This window comes from Orycteropus afer, unplaced genomic scaffold (genome assembly GCF_000298275.1).
Source record: "Orycteropus afer afer isolate SDZICR_OR568_19922 unplaced genomic scaffold, OryAfe1.0 scaffold00050, whole genome shotgun sequence".
Classification (NCBI taxonomy): domain Eukaryota; kingdom Metazoa; phylum Chordata; class Mammalia; order Tubulidentata; family Orycteropodidae; genus Orycteropus; species Orycteropus afer.
Window position 1 is genome coordinate 1,658,480 of NW_006921637.1, and position 22,793 is coordinate 1,681,272.

The following is a 22,793-nucleotide window of genomic DNA, read 5'->3' on the forward strand; positions in this document are numbered from 1 at the left end:
TAAGTTATTCCTTTTGATGGTATCCCACATGAACCTTAGGCTTTCTTCATTTTGTTTTGATTTTTTTTCAGATTGATTCCTTTCCAAAGAAGTATTCAGGTATTTGTCTTCAGTCTCATTAATTCTACCTTCCATTGCATCATTTCTGCTCCTCTGCCCTTTCAATGTGTTTATCCATTTCTGACAATTTAGTATTAATCTTCTGGATTTCTATCTGTAAATTTAGAATCATTTCCAATTTTGTCATTTTGTTCTTGTATTTTCTTCCAAAATTCTTGTAAGGTTTTTGTGTGTTTTCTTTGGTCTGTCTCTCAATCCTTTGAAGATACCTAAAGATAATTCTTTTGAATTCTTTATCAGAGAGTCCCAATGCTCCTTCTTCCTCAGGGATGTGTTCTGGGTCTGTATCCTGCTCCCTTGTTTCTACCACTTTATCCTGCTTCTTTGTGTGGGCTGTGCTGATCTGGTGTCTCCGAGGCATCGTGGCGTTGCTGTATTTAGATCTCTGTTAATTGTTTGTGAAAAGTAGTCAAGGGTGAGTCAAGCTCCTCTTGGTGGTTTTTTATCGTTGGTCCGTTGGTGGAGAAGGAGGAAGTGGCTGTCACTCCGTAAGTGAAGTTGCAGGAGGTGTGTGTGTAGTCGTGTCTTATGGTGACTGTTGTTGTCTCCTACTCAATTAGACACTAATTACAATCGAATAACCTTCAAAAAACTTGTCAGTTTTCCAGGTCCTGAGTGTCCTTGGGGTTGCTGGAAAGCAGAATGTGTTCTTATGCCCCAGGAATCTGTGAGAGCACTGTCTCTTTAAATATCCAAAATAGTCAAGCTGCTTTTTAAACCTACAAAATGGCGGCGCCCTCTGGACTGGCAAAAGTCCACAGCTCAGCCCACCTTTCTCTTCCCTTTCTCCATTTGTTCCCCAGCCACCGTGCACAGTCCTCCGTGCAGTCCCTGCCTAGCCGGGTTATTTTTAGGTTAATTCTTAAGTCCTACCACCACTCGGGAATCTCTAAACTGTCTGTGCCCTCAGGATCGCTGCCAGACCGCAGCTCCGTATGTCTCCGTTTTTGGTATTTTCATGCAAATTCTTCTGCTAGTTGGGGTTTAGTTCACTTCTGTATCCTTCCCTTCAAGGCTCAGGGGTCCAGGATTATCTTCTGTGTGTGTGTTAATTGGTTTCCCTTTTCTTTGTTGAAGAGGGTCTGTGCAGTCTTTCTGCCTAGTCCGCCATCTTGCTAGAACCTATTACTTGTTTTTTTGTTTCTAGATTGGAGCCTCTCACAGAGTAGAAACTGAATAAATATTAGTTGGATGACTAAATTAAATTCATGTAGATGTTGGGGCTTTGCTAGGTTGTTTTCCATACATAATCTCATTTACAGCATTAAGAGGTAGATACTATTTTTAGCCCCAATTTATAGATAAGGAAACTATTGGGCAGAACTGGATTGCAGTCCAGAACGTCCTAGCACCAAAGCCATGCTCTTAAATTGAAACGTGTTATTAAACTAGGAATGGAGGGATCATAAACTTTTGTAAATCAGTAGTTTGCAATTCAGATTTTTGAAAATAGGTATATTGTTATACATGGTGTTATATTCTTTAGTATAGTCTATAAAAATTAATGCAGGGTTGCCAAATTGTGATGTTTTTGTAATCACCATTTAGAACAGAGTTTCTTTGGAGACATATAACTATTATTTATTAAGCTATTTAGGCTTTATTTTGTTCATTTTGAAAATATTTTACTTACCTTAATTATTGAATTTCCATTTAAATTCAGAATTTGGGACATCTTTTAAATACAGGTTCTCTTAATTGTGATCCTGGACTCTTTTTTAAAGTTCCTATTCTACCATGTGCTTCTGCCTACAAGAATACTTGGTGTTTCCAGATTATGGTCCATATGTTCTTTGCTCAGTTCTTCCTGAACCCTGTTCCTTTCTACTTGATGGAATTTTACTTAATTCTTAAAGCTACCAGAAATCCTTCCTTTTCCATGATGTCTTCCTCATGAACTCTTTAATCAAATTTGATCTTTAATCCTTTGATCGTTGTATATTACTCTTATTTATTTCTATTTTACGTTGTTATTTTTCTTACAAAATTTTAAATTGTTTTTAGGAGAATAATCATGCTTTTCTCTTCTTGATAGATCCTTCTTTCCCCATCAGTGTTTTCTACACAAATTCCTTCAATAAATATTTGTTGAATTAATTGTGAAGGTAGGGAACATACAGCCTTGAGACAAGTGCAGTAAAATTGATGAAATAATTCTGAGTTTATGTAATTCTGAGAAATAATTTTATTTCTTTTAGTTAGGATAGTCAATGAATATGGGGCCTTGAAGACTCTTAGTTGTTCATCTGTTACATGCTTATACAGTTATAATGTAAAGGCAGAAGTAATATGAGTAAATATTTTCAAGAAAGGTCAGGTTTACTGTGTGTTTCCATGTATGTGTTCACTTTTATTTATGTTTTGCTGGAGGGAAATTAAATACTGGTGTATGATGCCCTTTCTTTGAGCTGTTAATAAAGCTTTTGGGAATCTTGACGTTTGCTCTTCAGTTTAAAGACAAATTCTACCTTTTCCCTAGTCTTTTCTGTCACTGCTTACCTGGACAGGAACAGAGATAATGCTTCTTACTATTTTAACTCTTCATTACATATTAGGGTGAGACTATATAGTTTTTATGAAAATTTCTGTATGTGATTCCTGGACAATACTTCAAAAATCCCAGATGTTTTCTTTCCTGCAGAAGTGAAATGACTAGCATATACTTAAAATAGAATTCACATTGCTTAGTAGAAGTCTCTACTTTTAAAAGTATTTTTTTGTTTGTTTGTTTGTTTTTTCACTTTGAGTCCATCTGTTAGTTTGGCAGAGAATCCAGATTAATTTATTTTCCTCGTTTATTAAATATAGTACTTTTAAATTTTAGCCCCTTGGGAAGAATAATTGCTAGTTAATGACAAGTAAACTTTGAGAAATTTGTTTGGCATGTACTATGTTTCGAGCAGCTTTTGCCTCCAAGTGATTATTTCTTAAATGCCTGACTTAAGGTTTCTTTGCACATGATTAGATTCGCTACAATCCAAGTTTGAAAAATAAGGTATTTTGTTCTATAAAAGTTAGTTATTTGTGTCTGTCTTTCAAAGGAGTCAGTCTTTATGTAATCTTTTATTGCTAGCGCCTTTGTCTTATACTGTCATCTCACTAGTTTTTGGATAAGTGTCTTTAATACATTTGCATATATTATACATATTCTTAAGGTTGTTAATGTATGCTTCTCCTTTTCACATTTTAGAACATTGTTAAAATTTTCTTTTTTAAAATCATAGCTTTTTGTGTTTGGGTATTTGATCTTTGAAGTTTTAAGTTTAAAGACACCCTTTCATATATAACACCTTGGTTTGTAACTTTGAGATATCTCTTTATCCTAAAGAGTCTTATTTCCACACTGACAGTTTTCCTGGTATCTCCAGTTTCCCTAGAGTTCATGAAATTATGTGTGTCAGCAAAGGCTCTATTTATGTATCCCAAAAAAGGAACAACTATTGGAAATTAAAAGTACAAAATATTTTCAAGTTTGATATTCAGAGAATTAAGTCAGTTGAGATATCATTGCATCTTGAGTATAATCCCTTAACTTTTTAGATTTATAGATCTTTTCTGGAAGCAATATTTTTGTAAAAAAAAAAATCAAGTAAGTGTCTTACATTGAGAAATTAAGAGAATCTTTACATGATCTTTTTTTTTTTTTTTTCTCTCTCTCTCTGCTTCCAGCCATCAAGTAATCTTGCCTAGAAATCACTATTTTTGCATGGGGGTGAGAGGTGAAGGGGATGTGAACTGCCAATCTATTACAAGAATGAAATGTTCATTTAATGATTGTTATCTGTATACCAAGCATAATATTGGATGCTGAAGATTAAAAAGGAAGGGAAATTAAAATACTAGGTGTAGAAAAACTGTATGTTTATATTTTCTTTAATATAGCCTTATTGCAGAAAATGTTTGCAAAATAATATAGCCTATCTGAAGTCCTTTTTAAAGTGGTTGAACAGTCATTATTGTCCTGATAATGACTTTCACTTGTCTTTTAATATGAATTCTATTTCATGGATTATGGTTCCTTATGTGCAAAGAAAAATTTGAATTGCAATTAGACCCAACCTAAAATTTAGCACCTTACAAAATAGTGTTTTATATCTCACATCTGTGTTTCCACTAAGCTGTGATTTGTTTTATATTTCACTCATTCTTAGAAGTCCATTATCTTCCAATTAGGTAATATAATAATCTAGAGAGAATAACTAAATTTATTTTCAATATATTTTTTTTAATAATGGGTTTATTTGTATTTATTCCAATATCTTTGAAACTAGAATTTTCTTTAGGAAAGTTAGATTTTAGTCTTCCTTGGAGAAAGTTTAAATTTCAAAATTTTAGCATATTCTTAAATTGATTTGGTTTAAAAAGAAAAACATACTTGCAAAGTAATAACTGTTGATGGGTTTATGTTCTTACCCACAGACATTAGACCAGCTCCCACTCACCAACCCTGAACATTTTGGCACTCCAGTCATAGGAAAGAAAACAAATAGAGGAAGAAGATCTAATCATATGTAAGTTTGTCTTAGTAGTTACTATTTTAAAATTGTAATTTGCAAATTGCTAACTGACCTAATGGTAACTTTGGATTTAGTACTAATTTCAGACTCCTTAGCATGACAATAGAGGTTCCGACTTTAACAGCCATATCTGCCTTCCATTCTTACTACATATTTCTTGCTGGTATAGTCAAAATGGGACTAGTCAGTATTTCTGAAAACAACCCTTGTTTTCTTGATATCCTGCTCTTTCTGCATGGAATGCATCCCTTTCTTGAAATCATGATCTTATTCATTCTTCAAGTCTTAAAGGAGCATGGTTTCTGCTGAGAAATCAGACCGTATTCTTACTGGCTGTCCTTTGTAGGTAACTTTTTGTTTGTTATGTGAAGCATTTTTTGCTTCCCCATTCTTTCTTTGAAACCACTCATGTTTTCTTCTCCTCTGAACCTATTGAATTCTCTGCATTTATCCAGTGTCATAGTCTAGATTTCACCTCATGTTATGTGCTTGTTTTCCCATTATTATAATTTTAATCTCCTTAGTGGCAGGAACTGTCTTATTTTTATGTCTCCTCACAGTTCTGCCACATTCTATATATTTAACAAATCACTTCCAATAAAATGTGCTTAGGAGCCCTGGTGGCGTAGGGCCTAAGGCATTTGACTGTTAACCAGGAGGCTGGCGGTTCAAACCCACCAGCCATTCCTCAAAAGGAAGTTTGGGCATTCTACTTCCATAATGATACTGCCTAGGAAACCCAAGGAGGGGTCACTATGAGTTGGATCCGACTTGATGGCAGTGCGTTTCCCCCCCCCCCCATTGGTCTGTAAAATTAAAAAGCTCACAGAACCAAGAGGCTTTGAAATTTCATGTCACTAGGGATAAATAAGGGACCTCTGGTAGCATAGTGCCTGAGGCACTTGATTGCTAACCAGAAGGAAGGTTGGGCAATCTACTTTTGTAGTGATACCACCTCAGAAACCCAAGCAGGGGTCATTTGAGTCAGGTCCAACTGGACGGCACATAACACCAGGGGTAAATAAAGAGCTCTGGTAGTATAGTGGTTAAGACACTTGGCTGTTAACCAAAACATTGGCAGTTTAGTTGACTCACAGGTGTTTCAGAAAAAAGTGCTGGCAGTTTATTTCCAAACAATTAGCCATTAAAAACTGTGGAGCACAGTTCTACTCTGACACACATGGGTCACCACAAGTCAGAATTAATTCAACAGCATTTGGTAGAGATAAGGAAATAATCTTCAAACAGTTCCACAATGAAAAAGAATTTATTACAAAGAACTGAGAGGCCGAATGGTCTCAAAGTTCTCAGTATATTAGCACTACATGTTAGTGGGCAGTAGAATGAAGAATAGAAGTCTTAAAAAGGAGGGCCTGACTACATAATATAATAAAACATGGGGGAAAATTAAAGATGACGTGATAACAAATAGAGAAAATAGCAGGGACATTTAGTAACTTTAGAAAAACTTATATAAAAAGTAATTTAATCATAAAATGCTATTTGGCTCTATAGCTAATAATATTATATAATCCTAAATAGTGATTATTTAACTAAAAAATAATGATGAAGTTATGTTAGTAAGATGGAAAGGTGGGAAAGTAGTATTAAATATAAAAGATAAGTCCTCATAAAAGGAATAGAACAGTGTGTAAAATGTAAAAATCAAGAAATACCAACGTAAAATTTTATTTGGAATTAAGGTAGCAACTATCATATAAAACAGCTGAAAGCAGTTGCTTCTGTTAAAGAGAGGAAGGAAGTCGAAAGGGATGGCATTTAATATATTGGAGTTTATTTTTTAAATACTTTTGAATATATTATCTTGATTAAAAATTTTAATATGCCTAACCCCAAATAAAGGAGTGGTTAAGTGCTTGACTGCTCATTGAAAGGTCAGCAGTTCGAACCCACCAGACTCGACATGGAAGAAAGCTGTGGTGGTCTGCTTCTATAAAGATCACAACCTTGAAAACCCTGTGGCATAATTCTGCTCTGGTAGAAACAACTTGACTGTAATGGGTTTGGGTTTGGAAGCCCAAATATTCTCAGAATCACTTTATTAAAAATAAATATTATGTTCGGTTATTAAAAGCTTTAGTGTAAGTAAATGATTTCATTCAATAAATAGAATCAGATATTAAATCTGATTGTGGCTGAAGTTTGGAGATAGAAGTTAGTAAGCACTTTCTCACTTACTACAAAAACAAATCCATGAAGATAGATACTATTTTATCCTTATTGAAAAATGGGGGAAATTGGCCACAGAGATGTTAAGTGACTAAACCAAGGAACACAGAAAGGGAGAAACCAAGGCTTGTTGGTTGCTAACTCTTGCTCCCTAAGCCTTTCTTATTCCTTGATTGATTCATTTTTCTTTAGATGGAGTACTTTTGTTACTTTCCAAATTAGTTTTAACCTAAATAATGATTCACTTGGAAGTAGGAGATTAGGAGATGAATCCTTGTGCCAAAAAAAAACCATTTAGTGTTATTTTCCTGCTATACTTGTTCAGAAGAGGGTATGGCATGAAGAGATATCATTGCTGATGTCGGATGGATCTTGGCTGAAAGCAAAGTCTAACAGAGGATGTTTATTTGTATTTTATTGACTATGTAAAGGTATTTGTGGGGATCATAACAAATTATGGATAAAGTTGCAAAGAATGGGAATTCCAGAATACTTACTTATGCTCATGAGGAACCTGAGACCAAGAGTGTGCCTGTCAGCATTGTATCCTTTGACCTTACTTATTCAATCTCTATGCTGAGCACATAATCCAAGAAGCTGGATTATATAAGGAAGAACATGGAGGCAGGATCAGAGGAAGAAGACTCATTAACAGCCTGTGATATGTAGATGACACAACCTTGCTTGCCGAAAGTGAAGATGACGTGAAGCACTTACTGATGAAGATCAAAGACTACAGTTTGCAGTATGGATTACAACTCAACATAAAGAAAATAAAAATTCTCACAACTGGACCAATAAACAGCATCACTGTAAGTGGAGAAGCAATTGAAGTTGTCAGGGATTTCATTTTACTTGGATCCACACTCAACAGCCATAAAAGCAGCAGTCAAAGAAATCAGACATTGCATTGCTTAAAGGAACCTCTTTGAAGTGTTAAGAAGCAAAGTTGTCACTTTGAAGACTAAGAACCCAAGCCATGGTATTTTTAGTCACCTCATATGCATGTGCAGGTTGGACAATAAATAAAGAAGATTGGAGAAGAATTGATGCCTTTGAATTGTGGTGTTGGCAAAGAATACCAGAAATAGCATGGACTGCCAGAAGAACAAACAAATTTGTCCTGGAAGAAGTGTAGCTGGAATGTTCCTTAGAAGCTAGGATGGCCAGACTTTGTCTCACCTACTTTGGTCATGTGGTCAGAAGGGACCATTCCGTAGAGAAGGATATCATGCTTGGTAAAGTAGAGGATCAACAAAACAGGGGAAGACCCTCCATGAGATAGATTGACATAGTGGCTGCAACAATGGGCACAAGCATAGTGATCACAATGAGGATGGTACAAGATGAGGAAGTGTTTCGTTCTGTAGTACGTAGGGTTGTTCTTTTCTTTTTTTGTTTTTAAATTATGATTTTGGGAAAATTTACAGAGCAAATTCACTTTCCATACAGCAGTTCACATACACTTTGTCTCATGACATTGACCACAGTTTACCGCAGTGCAACAGCTCCTCTCCTACTTCCTCCTGATAGTTACCTCTTCCCTGTGTCCAGCCCTCCATGCACTCCTGCCCCTGGAGCTGTCTCCCTGTGCATAAGCAGCCCTTCTTTCTCCCATGATTGTTCTCTCCAAGGAGTATATCTACCTCAGGTAAATGTTCAACTCACATGTCTATCTGTTGTTTGGCTGGAAGCCACAGGCATGTGTTCAATTCCAGACCTGAAGGGCAGCTAGGGGCCATAGTTTTAGTGGTTCCATCAGGCTCTATTGGACCAGCAAACCTGGTCCCCCCTCCCTTTTTTTTCCTCCAAATGATTTTGAGTTTTGTTCCACATTGTTCTCCCTCTCTATCCAGGATCTCCTATGTAGATCCCCTTCCAAGTAGTTGACAGTAATAGCCGGGCACCATCTAGTTCTTCTGGTCTCATAGTCGTATAGGCTGCAGATTGGATGTTGTACCAGTCGCTAGGACTAATCATTTCCATGCATTTTTGGTTTTCTTCATTCTTCTTTGCTCTGGACGAGGAGACACCTGTCATTACATCTAGATGGCAGCTTGCAAGCTTTTAAGATCCCAGTCGCTACTTGCCAAAGTAGGAGGTGGAACAATGTTTTGTGTAGTATGTTATGCCAATTGAGCTTGATGTCCTCTGCAACTATGGTCCCAAGCCCACAGATTCAACTACTCGGTCCCTCTGAGTAGCAAGCTGTGACCAAGCAGTGACTACAACCCTTGTCAGCTCTACTATACACCTGGGAATTCAGATCATACACATAAACTTATAGGACCATTGTCTGCCAACCCTATACATGATCTTGGGTACACTCCCTGCTTCATAGACATACCTACTAGTTCAGCCTGTCTACCCATCTATCCACTCGTATACCCATGTTTGCCTTCACTGACAACGCAGTATGTAGTACATTGTTGTTGTTGTTATGTGCCGTCGAGCCAGCCCCAACTCATAGCAACCCCTCCTCAGACCCGATTCAGTGGCACCTAATAACAGCAATATACTTGTTATACTTTATTTTCTTTATCCCTAACTCTGAATCTTTTAGAAAATTTTTCTTTTTATTATGAGTTTATTCATTCTCTGACTTCTGACTTAGTTTTCGGGTGAATTAGTTTTTTAGGATATTCCAGTTGCTAATGATTATTTTAATGATTATTTTGGGACCTCTGGTAGCATAGTGGCTAAGGCACTTGACTGCTAACCAGAAGGCTGGTGGTTCAAACCCACCAGCCACTCCTCGGAATGAAGATGGGGCAATCTACTTCCGTAGAGATAACTGCCTCAGAAACCGAAGGAGGGGTCGCTATGAGTCGGGTCCGACTCGACGGCAAATAACAACAACAATGATTATTTACTTTTCTACATATGATATTTAAAATTAGAATTTTATAGCCTGTCAGGAAAATAAATGAAAACTGTTTGCTGGCATTATTAGTAAGAGAGAGTGCTATTGTGAATGTTAGATTTTACTGTGATTGTTTTCAATTTTTCCAGGGGGCTATTATATTACCATAAATTAGTCCCCAAAACACTTAAAAATTAAGTTAAACCTTAAGTTAATTCTGTTGTGGACTCGTTATTAACTAGGATTGTTTTTGTCAGAGCAGTGAAGTGGGTTGTATTTAATGTAAAATTACTTCATTAGCAATGATTTCTAATTCTGTAGCTCTTGAGAATGTCAGTAGGGCTTAGTTGTTAGACTGGAGCCTGATGGCCTAGGTTTGAATCCCAGCTCTGCCACTTCTTGCTTTGTGACCTTGGGCAGGTTAATTAAATCTTTTCTCATCTGTTAAATTGGGGTAATAGGGTTACCTATCTCATAGGATTGTTGGGAAGATCAAATGAGGTCACATTATTTTATAGTATTTGTTTAGTAAGCATTATGTAATAATCATCATCATGTTTTGATGTAATATGATTTCATTTACATTTAAAACTTTATGAGTATAAAAACAAATGAGGTAATATATAGAATATCACAGACTATAAATAACTAAAAAGTATGTTCTATTTAAAAGTCTGTTCATGTTTCTTAGTTGAAATTTCCTTTTCTTGCATATGAGCAAAAGATTTTCTTTTAGCAGTGGTTAAACCACAGAGTAGTTAATCTGCCCCTAAATAGGCCAGAATTGATTATTTTTGACATTTTCCTTTATATTGAGTTTTATTTCTATTTTATGTGTAATTAACTAATAAATTCCAGACTTTCTCTCCTTTTTCTTTTTGATAATTATCAGCTTCTACCTTAATTATTCTCTAGTGAGTTATTGAACCTTTTGACTAATGTATAAATTTTACCCTTATAATTTACTCATTCTGTGGAGAGGTTTTTGTTTGTTTCTGTCTAAAGAATAGAATGCTTCCAATTACGGGAATACCTTCCACAAGAATTTTGTCTAATAATCTGGAAAAAGTGGTTGTTGTTGTTGTTGTTGTTATGTGCCGTCGAGTCAAACCCGAATCATAGTGACCCCTCCTTGGGTTTCCGAGGCAGTATCACTACGGAAGTAGGATTGCCCAACCTTCCTTCCGAGGAGTGGCTGGTGGGTTTGAACCGCCAGCCATCTGGTTAGCAGGCAAGTGTCTTAGCCCCTATGCTACCAGAGCTCCCGGAAAAAGTGGTAGTATAAATATTACAGTAGGAGAGCAATCTTCTTGGTCTTATTTTACCCTCTTCAGTAAAAGAATAAAGCATAAAAAATATTTACTGATGATTTAGAATGATTTTTGTGAAGGAATGCTTATTATACAGGTTTTACAGTAACAATGTAAAGAATTACCAATTAAACTAGTGATTTCTACCTGGTATTTACAGATCTGCAGATCTTTAAAAAATACATTTTTATTGAGGTATAATTCACATATCATAAAGTTCACCCTTTTAAAATGTACAGTTCAGTGATTATTAGTATACTAACCACCATCTAATTGTTGTTGCTGTTGTTATGTGCCATCGAATCATCTCTGACTCATAACGACCTTATGTATAACAGAACAAAACGCTGCCTGGTCCTGTGCCAGCCTCATGATCCCTACTATCCCTGAGCCCATTGCTGCTGCCACTGTATCAATCCATCTTGTTGAAGGCCTTCCCCTTTTTCGTTGACCCTCCACTTTTCCAGGCATGACATCTGTCTCCAGATAATAGTCCTTCTAGAAGCATTTAGTTTTTACTCCATGTTTTTAATATGAAAATTTTATTCTGAATTCTTTCTTGTAAAAAAAAAATATATATATATATATATATGTAAACCTTTTGTAGGTAAGTTTATTTGTCTATAAATTCTATATGATTTATTCTCAGAAGCTATATATTTTGTCAGTCTTTCCAATAGTGATACATATATTTTTTTTTTTTTTTTTTTTAGTTTACTATACAAAAATCTGAAACTGAATTCATTTATTTGCCTGACATATTAAGGATCATTGGAGTCAGAATTGCTTTTCAAATATAGTCGCTTTTCTGTGTAGTTCCTAGCTGAAGTTTGTATTTGCATCTGACCATTTGATGTTCTTTGTCATGTACCTTGTCTAAAATTTTTCTTGCTTGATTTACAATTAATGATGCATGATCATCTTTACATAATTAGCTGTTATTCTTTTTTGGTAAATATTTCCATGTTATTTTCGTTTCTAATGGCAGCATCAGATTTTGTTTCAGAGATAAATACATTATTTTGTTTGTGGCTAGCAAAACACAATAATATCAGAGGTGAATAAAACCAAGCAGGCTATTTGTGCAGTCTTTGCTCCCTTAAAATATTTTTGATGGACATTTGTTTTAGTTCATCGGTTTATTGACTACTGGTTTAATAGAAAGTTTCCTGGCTAAACTCCTCTGAAAAGAAAAGTTATAGGAGCCTTACATACAATGTTATGGTTTGTACTGATTATAAACATATCCAGAAGAAGTACCATAAAACCATACCACCACTGCCATTGAGTTGACAGAATAGAACTGCCCCATAGAGTTTCCCAAAGCTATAAACCTTTATGCAAGCAGACTTCCTCATTTTTTCTCCCCCATAGCTGCTGGTATACTTGAACTGCTGACCTTTTGGTTAGCAGCTGAATGCTTTAATCACTATGCCACCTGAGCTCCCTTTCAGTACCTTAGTAGGAGGAATAAATCTATTCAGTTCATTCATTTAGTCAACAAATACTTATTGAACATCTACTGTGTGCCCAGCATTGTTCAGGTTCTTGGGCTATATCAGTGAACAAAATAGGCATTTACAAAATTTCTGCCTTTGAAGCTTACATTCTAACGGAGAGTAATAGAGGATAAAGAGTAAATACAGAAAATAATATGTAGTATAATAGAAATTATAAGTGCCGTGGAAATAAAAATAAAGAGCAAGTTGAAGGGAGAGAGCGGGTCAATGGGATGTGACTGAATAAGGGGTGCTCAGGGTAAACTTATTTTTAAAATTTTTATTTCCATCTATTTAATTTTTATTTTTAGTTTATCCAATTAACATTTCCAACCATCTTTACTACTCTGGGCATTTTCAGCAATCAGCCATAAGAAATCTTTATTGTCTTTACTACTAATTGTGGCCTTTCTTAGAATCAGATTCAGAATAGGAATCTTTGTTTCTTTGATTGTGTGGGTTTTTTTTTTTTTTTTTTTTTCCTATTTAGTTTTACTTTTTGCTACATTTCTTTTTAACATCCAATTAATGGTTTTACATTTTTTCTTCTGATAGTCAGCATCTTTCTGATGAATCTAATTGTACAATATAACTGAATAGAATTTCTTTAAATAAAAGAATCATATTGTACATCCTATCTATACATTGTTTGTGTTTATTTATTACTAAGGATAGCAGTAGTGATCTTTTAGTAGATTGCAGCCTCATCTTCCAACCCCTCCAGTTACTATAAGTGTTGCTGGGAGTGTAAAATTTCCATCTCCAGAACTCCTTTAATCGAAGGTTGTGGTCTGGTACGTTTTAGTACAATGCAGGATGGATATTATAGGGTTTTTTGTTATTTTGCGACCACTATCAGTCTGTTCTTAAAAATTAGTCTTTTAAATAGCACTGAATAAATATGAAAGAGTTCTGGTGGTGCAAACAGTTAACTGTTTGGCTGCTAACCTAAAGGATGACAGTTCCAACTCATCTAGCAGCTCTGAGGGAGAAACACCTGGAGATCTGCTTTCATAAAGATACTGCCAACAAAACCCTGTGGCTTAGTTCTTTTCTGTCACATGAGGTTGCTGTGAGTCAAACACAACTCAGCAACACCTAACAACAACAGATCAGCAAGAAAAATTTTTAGAAACCTTTTCTGTTTCTCCTTAGAAATTTAGAAAATTGTGTGGAAATCATTAGTTAAATTAGGCATTTTATAGGTTTTAGGAAATAAAGAGTTCTAGAATAAACTGTGTTCAAGAACTTGCATGTTTGTTTTTTGTGATGATAAAAGCAAATATCTTTTTTTTTTCCTCCTTAGACCAGAGGAAGAGTCTTCATCATCCTCCAGTGATGAAGATGAGGATGATAGGAAACAGATTGATGAGCTACTAGGAAAAGTTGTTTGTGTAGATTATGTTAGTTTGGATAAAAAGAAAGCACTATGGTTTCCTGCATTGGTGAGTAATTTCAGTATAAAAGAATTTAATTTTTAACTATATGAATAAAACAGTTTATTACTAGTATTTTTCATAGGTACAAACTGGGGAGATGTTTTGTTTTTAGCATTATTCGGTTCCCATAAATATTACTTTCTTAATTGTCTTTGAGTACAAGGAACTGTTGACGACATACAAGAAAGGCAACATGACGATAATTCTAGAGGCTTGGTATGTAGGAGTTCTTTATGCTAGTCTATTTTGGATGGAAAATTCATAATATAAAATTTAAAACTCTTAAGTCTACCATGCGATTAGACTGTAAAAGAAGAACAGAATCTTTCTTGATAGGAGTAGTTAGGAATTTTCCTTGTTCTTTTGAGCCAGAGTGTTTGCTTTCTTGATCTTAATCTTGCCTGTTAGGTTCTTCCACATAATAATGATTGAAATTATACACTAACCCAGTCTCTGACATTTTCTACAATAGATTCTTAAAATTGCCCAGTTTTAAATGTTTTTCTCCCCAGAAGTTTGTAATTGTATAGAGATCCTATGTTGAGTGTTTTGAATTTTCTCTTGGCTTTCTCACATTCTCTTCTGTGATCTTAGGAGGTTCTCAGTACTTTTATCATGAGGAATATCCTCATTATTGTTTCAAGTTCTGTGCAACTTAGACTGTAATGGGAAATGACAGAAAGTCTTTTGAGGTTCATCTCCTTACTTTAGCTAACCACTAGCCTCTACAGGAGCTTAGAAGTATTGTCTTTAGGGGGGCATTTTCTTTGCCTTTTACAATGGGAACACATACCCATATTTTTCATAGACTTTTCATTAGACTGCCTTTCAACTAATGCTTTTTAGTAGATGAGAAAACAGTTTACATCACTCTGATAGCGTAGTGCCTAAGGCACTTGACTGCTAACCAGATGGCTGGCGGTTCAAACCCACCAGCCACTCCTCAGAAGGAAGGTTGAACAATCTACTTCTGTAGTGATACTGCCTCCAAAACCAAGGAGGGGTCGCTATGAGTCGGGTCCAACTTGATGGCAAATAACAACAACAACACATAAATGAAGGTTCAACTAAAAATCATAAGCTGTACTTCACAGTTTAACTTTTTGTGGCAGTAGGATGCTTTTTTTTTTTTTAATAGAAAAGTTATAATTGGATAAGTTGTTTAAAAATTCCTATTTCAAATGAGAGACTAGATTGAGTAATCATTATCTCTTCAGAACTATCTTGAACTCTAAATTTTTGTGTGTCAGGGAAACATGGTTCTGATGATTTTAACAGAAAACTTTTGGAGTCATTTGTGTCAAACACTGGGATCCACACTTTTTACAGATTAGTCCCTCCCTCCATACATGTAAACTATAAACTGCTAGATCCCTTGACTAAACCAAAGCAATTTGAAGATGCTATTTTCTTCACTTCTGCCAACTTCTTTTTTCACAGATAATGAGACCTTGTGGGTCAAAAATTATGTCCTGTTCTCCATTTCAAATATTCTCATTCCCTTACTGATTATAATTATGCAGACTTCCTTTATTTATATTTGGTAAATATGGAAATTATATATCAAGCATATTAAAAATGTATCCCATCTGGTGAAGTCCACATGTATAGTTGCTGTTTATGTTGTTGAAAAAAGGTATTTGCAATGAATAAATCATTGGTCTTGCAAAATTCCATCATGTGATCTTCAGCGTCATTCCTGTCACCAAAGCTGTATTTTCCAGTTATTGGTGCTGCTTTTTTGTTAACATCTTTCACATTCCAATCACTAGTAATTATCAGTACATCTTGATTGCATGTTTCATCAAGTTCAGACGGCAAAAGTTGGTAAAAATCTTCAATTTCTTCATCTTCCGCTTTGGTGATTTGTGTGTAAATATGAATAATAATAATATTAATTGGCCTTCCTTGTAGGCACATGGATATTATCCTATCATTGACAGCATTGTACTTCAGGATAGATCTTAAAATATTCTTTTTGATGATGAATGTGACACCATTCCTCTTCAATTTCTCTTTTCCAGCATACTCAAAAAAAAAAAAAACGAAGTCGATTTGACTCATAGCGACCCCTTCTTGGGTTTCTGAGTCATTACCTCTATGGAAATAGATTGCCCAGTCTTCCTTCCAAGGAATGGCTGGTGAGTTTGAACTACCAGCCTTCTGGTTTACAGTCAAATGCCATAGGCACTACGCCACCAGGGCTCCCTTTCCTACCATAGACAACTGTATATGATTGTTTGATTCAGAATGGCCAATATCAGTCCATTTCGTCTCACTAAAGCCAAGGATACTGATCTTCATGCGTTCCATTTCATTTTTTTAAGAATGTCTAATTTTCCTAGATTCATATTTCATAATTCCATGTTCCAATTATTAATTAATGTTTGCAGCTATTTCTTCCCATTTTGAGTCATGCCCCTTAGCAAATGAACGTCTGGAAAGCTTTACTCCATCCATGTCATTAAGGCTGACTCTGCTTTAAGGAGGTAGCAAGAACCTGTGATACTGAAGGAAGATGTTCAAGCTGAGCTCAATGGATTAGTGAAAAGCAAAGCTTTAGGAATTGACAGAATACCTATTGAGATATTTCAGCAAACAGCTGCAGCACTGGAGGTACTTACTTATTTATGCTAAGAAATTTGGAAGATAGCTACCTGGCTAACTGACTGAAAAAGATCTATGTTTGTGCTTATTCCGAAGAAAGGTGATCCAACAGAATGTGGGAATTATCACACAGTATCATTAATATCACATGCAAGTAAAATTTTGCCAAACACAATTAAAAAATGGTTATAGCAGTATATTGACATGAAACTCCCAGAAATGCAAGCTGGATTCAGAAAAGGCTGTGGAACAAGAGATACCATTGCTGATGTCAAATGGATCTTGGCTGTACGCAAAGACTACCAAAAAAGATGTGTACCTGTGTTTTATTGAGTATGCATAGGCATTCAGCTATGGGGATCATAACAAATTATGGATAACATTGAGAAGAATGGGAATTCTGTAACACTTGTTTGTGCTCATGAGGAACCATGAGGCTGTCATTCAAACAGAACAAGATATTGTACATAGTTTAAAATTAGAAAGGGCATCCTTCAGGGTTCTATCCTTTCACCATGCTTATTCAGTCTGTATGCTGAGCAAATAATCTAAAAAGCTGGGATTATATAAAGAAGAATGTGGCATCAGGATTGGAGGAAGACTTACTAACAACCTGCGATATGCAGATAACACAACCTTGCTTGCTGAAAATGAAGATGACTTGAGGCATTTACTAATGAAGATCAAAGAGTACATTCTTCAGTAAAGATTACACTTAAGCATAAAGTAAACAAAAATCCTGACAACTGGACCAATGAGCCAACCTTACAGTAAATGGAGGAAAAGATTGAAGTTGTCAAGGATTTCCTTTTACTTGGATCCACAGTCAGCACTCATGGAAGCAGCAGTCAAGAAATTAGACATCTTATTGCACTGGGGAGATCTGCTTCAAGGTACCTCTTTAAAGTGTTAATTAGCAAAGATGTCACTTTAAAGACTAAATTGAGTCTAACTCAAGCCATGATATTTTCAGTTGCCTCTTATACATGTGAAAGCTGGACAATAAATAAGGAAGAAGAATTGATGCCTTTGAATTGTGGTGTTGGAAAAGAAGAGTAAAAATGCCACGGAATGCTAGACAGATGAACAAATCTGTCCTGGGTGTAGTGCAGCCAGAATGCTCCTTAGAAGTTGGGATGGCCAGACTTTGTCTCACCTACTTTGGTCATGTTGTCAGAAGGGACCGTTCCTTGGGGAAGCTGGTAGGATGGAGTGTCAGAGGAAAAGGGGAGGACCCTCAATGAGATGGAGTGACACAGTTGCTGCAGCCATGGGTTCAAGCATAACGAGGATTGTGAGGATAATGCAAGGCTTGGCAGTATTTTGTTCTGTTGTACATAGAGTCACTATGAGTCGTAGCCAACTCATGGGCACCTAACAACAACAACATATGGAGAGTAATCCCTGAGTGGTGCAGTCAGTTAAGCAATGAGTATGAAATAAAAAGTTTGGCTCTATGCATTTGTCTATTCTAGATTTTTTATATAGTGGGAGTATATAGTATTTGTTCTTTTTTTTGGCTTTTCATTTAGCGTACTATTTTGAACAAGGTTCATCCATATAGCATGTTTCAGAACTTAATTTCTTGTTAAGTTGAATAATATTCTGTTGTATGTATATAACACATTGTGTTTATCCATTCATCTGTAGTATATTCAATTGTTTTCTACCTTTTGTTCCTTTGGCTGGTTAATCCTGTGTTTTTTAAATAAGGTTAATTAATCTTTTTAACCTTTATTTGAGATTGACAATCTCTTAACCTTATTTTCCTATTTACTGACTCTCAATTGAAGACTTGGATATGGGATTACAACATATTTGTACTATGTTTACATGGCATTTGTAAGAAAATTTATGTGCTTCATACATAAACCGCTCACCACCCACCTACCCATCCACTGTCATTGAGTGGATTCCAGCTCATAGCAACCCTGTAGGACAGAATAGGACTACCCTGTTGGGTTTCTAAGACTGTGATCTTTATGGCAGTGAGCTTTCTCTTGTGAAGCTGCTGGTGGGTCCAAACCGCTGAACTTTGAGTTAACAATTGAGCACTTAACCACTGTACCATCAGGGCTCCTTAATATATACACACTCTTGTATTTTTGTGGTTTGGGTTAACTAAAGTGGGTAATCATCAGATGAAAAACAAATAAGGAATAGAAGGCTCTCTTTTTTCTTTTTTTTTTTTTTTTACTGTTATGTACAGATGATGTGTGTTTATCCTTTTCAGTGGTCATGGTTTATATTCTTTATGTCCAATGTTTGGTACAAAATAAGTGCTCAGTAAATGTCAGCTCATCGAATTAAAATTAATGAGGACAATTGTAACCATACACCTGTATATCTGTCGAACATTTATTGGGTTCCTATTTCATACCAGAATTGTGCTAAGGGCTTTTCAAGCGTTATGGGATAGTTATTATTAATCCTTATTTAGAGATAAGGAAACTGAATATTGGAAGCTTTAAATATCTTGCTAACTTTATGGTTAATAGGAGCTCTGGTGGCATGGTGCCTAAGGCATTTGACTGCTAACCAGAAGGCTGGCGGTTCAGACCCACCAGCGACTCCTTGGAAGGTAGATTGGGCAATCTGCTTCCATAATGATACCACCTTGGAAACCCAAGGAGGGATTGCTATGAGTCGGATCTGACTCTACGTCAGTGAGGTTTTTTACGGTTAATGAGTAAGCTGAAAATGGGTCATTGCATTTGATAATTTCTTTGTTCCTAAAAGCACTGAAATTGTTTGGGAAAGCATATTTTGAAAATGTGTTTTAAAAAATGCTTTTGTGTCTTTTCCTCAAGTAATAGAAACATCCCATTTTCCACTGTTAGGGTTTCAATATTAAGATTCTCTAACCTTAATTTCTAAATATTTTCTGATGGAAAGAAAAATATTTAAGGAGTTTGATATTAGAAGGTTAGTAGTAATCTATTTAACCATTTTGTAATTTTTAAAAACATTTTAGATCATTTATATATCTTATAACCAGTAAAAATTGTGATCTATTGGACACTGATAAATTATTTTGGCAGCTAGAGAATATTGTAAGAAAACAAACTTGATATGATTGCATAAAAAATCCTCATGTTTGTAATTTTAAAATTATATTTTATAAATCGGTACATTTCACAGCAACAAGATCATATTTGCAAACAGTTGCATACTTTTAGAAACTGTAAATCATCACCGCCCTGTATTAAAATGGACATGTACCCTGACCAGATACTGGGCTTAACTTGTTAAATAGTTTCATTTAATCTTAACAACAATACTGGAAAATATCTGATACTTACCCACATTTTAAGAAGAGGAAATCATAGCTTCTGTGACTTACAAACCTCCTTTTTCATTTTTTTCACCAACTTCTCTTCCTTTTACCAGCCTTAAAATTCAAGACTCAAACCTTTTCTTCTCATTCTATATTCTCTATAAGGTAATTTCATCTCCTCTTATTGTTTCAGTTGTCAGTACTTCCAGAGATAACAAACTGAAATGACTTGGAGACCAAGATAATACTATACATGAGTCAATTGAATAGAATACAACAGAATGTAATTCCTGTGGCAAAATAGGAGTGTGGAACCACTTATATTCCACATCAGCACTGGCCACAGTTATACGTACAGTTTTGCCAGAGAAAAACATAGGATATGGGTCAGAGGGCCCAAGTTTTAGACCTGTGACATTTAGACTGTTGACTCCCAGATTCCTATCTAGAGTCCAGTCCTGTACTCTGAGCTCCAGAGCTTGGGGGTGGGGGGGTATCTGTTAATTCAGTACCTCAATTTGAATGTCTTTCAACCACCTTAAAACTTAATGAGCCCCAAACTAAATTTAGTATATCTTCTCTCTCATGGCCAAACTTGGCCTTTACCCATTTTTTCCTTTAACAGTGAATGGCTCTGTCATCTGTGCATTTGTTCAAAGCAGAAATCCCTCTTTTCATCCATTTCTCTATCTCTAATATTTCTCATTCCTTTAATTTAGCATTGCCATTCTTTGTTCAAGTCACTATCTCTCACCAGATGATCACAGTAGCTTAGTTCCTTAAAGTCTTGTACTTCTCCCTGTCTGGTTTCGTCATAGCAGCCAAAATAATTTTGTACAAGCAAGTGACATTCCCCTTCTTCAAACTCTTGACTTAGAGGTTTTATTTTTTATCCGAAGAATTAATAAGCCTACAAGACCCAAGAAAATTTGGACTCTGATTCTCTCTTACTCAGCCCAGATAAAAAGTTAGCACACTGATGCTTCTTGGAATGAGTTTCACTGCCTCAAGGCCTTTTTCCTCTGCTTGCAGTACATTCTTTTAGTATAGCATGAACACACATAAATCCTTTATCTGTCTAATTCCTACTCATTCTTCAAATCTCAGCTCAAATGCTTTGTCTTTGGGAAAGTATTTCAGGAAACACTTTCCTGACTTCCCATATTCCTCTTTAGAGCCCACTATTCAATGAGCTTAACACAGTAACAATTTAAAAATATGCACTTACTTGTTTAATGTTTGTCTTCCCAACTAGAATGCCAGCTCCACGTGAGGAGGAACAATATCTGACTTGGCCTCTATGTTCTCCAGTGGTACAATACCTTGCATATAGTAATTAATATTTGTGGAATGACTAGATGACTGAATGAACAAATATTAAGTATTCAAGTCTTTTTTGAAAAGACAAAGTTTTTCTAGATACTTCATGTGTGAAAGACTTTTCAAAAGTGAATTATTCAAACTGCCATTAGCCTCTAAACAATACCACAAGAAAGCAACAATGTAATTTCAATTACAGAAATTTTAAATTAATTTTGAAAGACTGAATTAATCAGTTTCTAGCTCCTCTCTCATCTGCCATGAGAGTACATCCATCCCTTTATGGATCATCAAGTGATTTTACAGGGCTAATGAGACAGCCCTTAAAACAAGCTTGTCATATTTATTTAGCCCATTTTTCACTTAAAAATATAAATGTACTGTAAACTTGTTCTTGGTATACATTGTGGGCTGTCTTAGAATTTAATAAAAACTCATAGAAGTCTTGAATTAACACTACCTTTGGGAAGGCTTGCTTAATTCTTATTTTAAATAATAGCTGAGGCAGCTTCAAGTAAAACAGCTTTTTTTTTTTTAATGTTAGTGATTGAGTCTTAGACTCTAGGAAGGAACCTACTTTCAAAATACCTCCTTTTTTGAGTGAATCGTATTATGAAAAGATTTTGAGGTGTGTTAAAGTATATTTCACTGCACGTAATATATTGGACCTCATACCAGTGGTTTTTATTATTATTATTTTTATTGTGAGTTGGGTGAAAGTTTACTCATACCTGTATTTTTAAAGATAAAGACTGATAAACAGGTTCTGATACCTGATACCATTTTGGTCCCCTGTCCTTCTCTTAGGAGTCCCTGGGTGGCACAAATGATTAAGCGCTGGACTAATAAGTGAAAGGTTGGCAGTTTGAACCCACCCAGAGGTGCCTAGGAAGATAGGCCTGAAGATCTACTTCCCAAAGGCCTTGAAAATCCTATGGGGCAGTTCTACTCTGCACACATGGAGTCACCATGAGCTGGAATGGACACAAGGGCAGCTAACAACATCCTTCTCTTAACCACGATCCAGATCCTCAGTTAAGCTTTTAGCTCTACCTCCTTTTGCACCCCTGCCCCACTTTGCATTCCAACTTTCTGTTTTTGACTAGAATTTAGTTCACATCTTCACTTTGGTCATAACCAGACTTCTTCTGTTAACACTATACCTATGCCAAAAAACAATCTGGATTACCTGGACAGCTGGAAAGATAGATAGGATAGAAATTTAAAATCATTTGCTTATGTGCTCATTTACCCTCAAACTAAAATAAGTTTTTAAACTTTAAACTTAAAAACTATTTTTTTAAATTATTTAAATAGTAGGTACTTATGTAACGATCTATAAATGTGCTTTTAGTTATAATAGTGTCACGCTTTTTTTTAAGGTGGTTTGTCCTGATTGTAGTGATGAGATTGCTGTGAAAAAAGATAATATTCTTGTTCGATCTTTCAAAGATGGCAAATTGTAAGTATAATTGATTTAGTATGAAAAATCAGTCTTTTTATCTGGCTATTTATAATATGTACCATTTTCAGGATCTTAAAAGTTGAATTAATTATATCTAGTGACCCAGTTTGGCTAACGTGATTAAACCAAAATTCTTCATTCAAATAGTGACCTTTTTTCATATTTTCTTTGGCTGTAAGTAGTCTT

The 22,793-nt window shown here is 35.4% G+C and overlaps 1 protein-coding gene across 1 annotated transcript in view; it reads left to right on the forward strand.

Annotated features, from left to right (window-relative positions):
• Positions 1-22,793, forward strand: part of ARID4B (AT-rich interaction domain 4B) — a 136,720-nt gene that overhangs the window by 33,829 nt on the left and 80,098 nt on the right. The window contains exons 6-8 of the mRNA XM_007938506.2: positions 4,540-4,631; positions 13,806-13,944; positions 22,525-22,604. Of these exons, the coding sequence (XP_007936697.1) occupies positions 4,540-4,631; positions 13,806-13,944; positions 22,525-22,604 (311 nt within the window). The remainder of the gene's footprint in view (positions 1-4,539; positions 4,632-13,805; positions 13,945-22,524; positions 22,605-22,793) is intronic.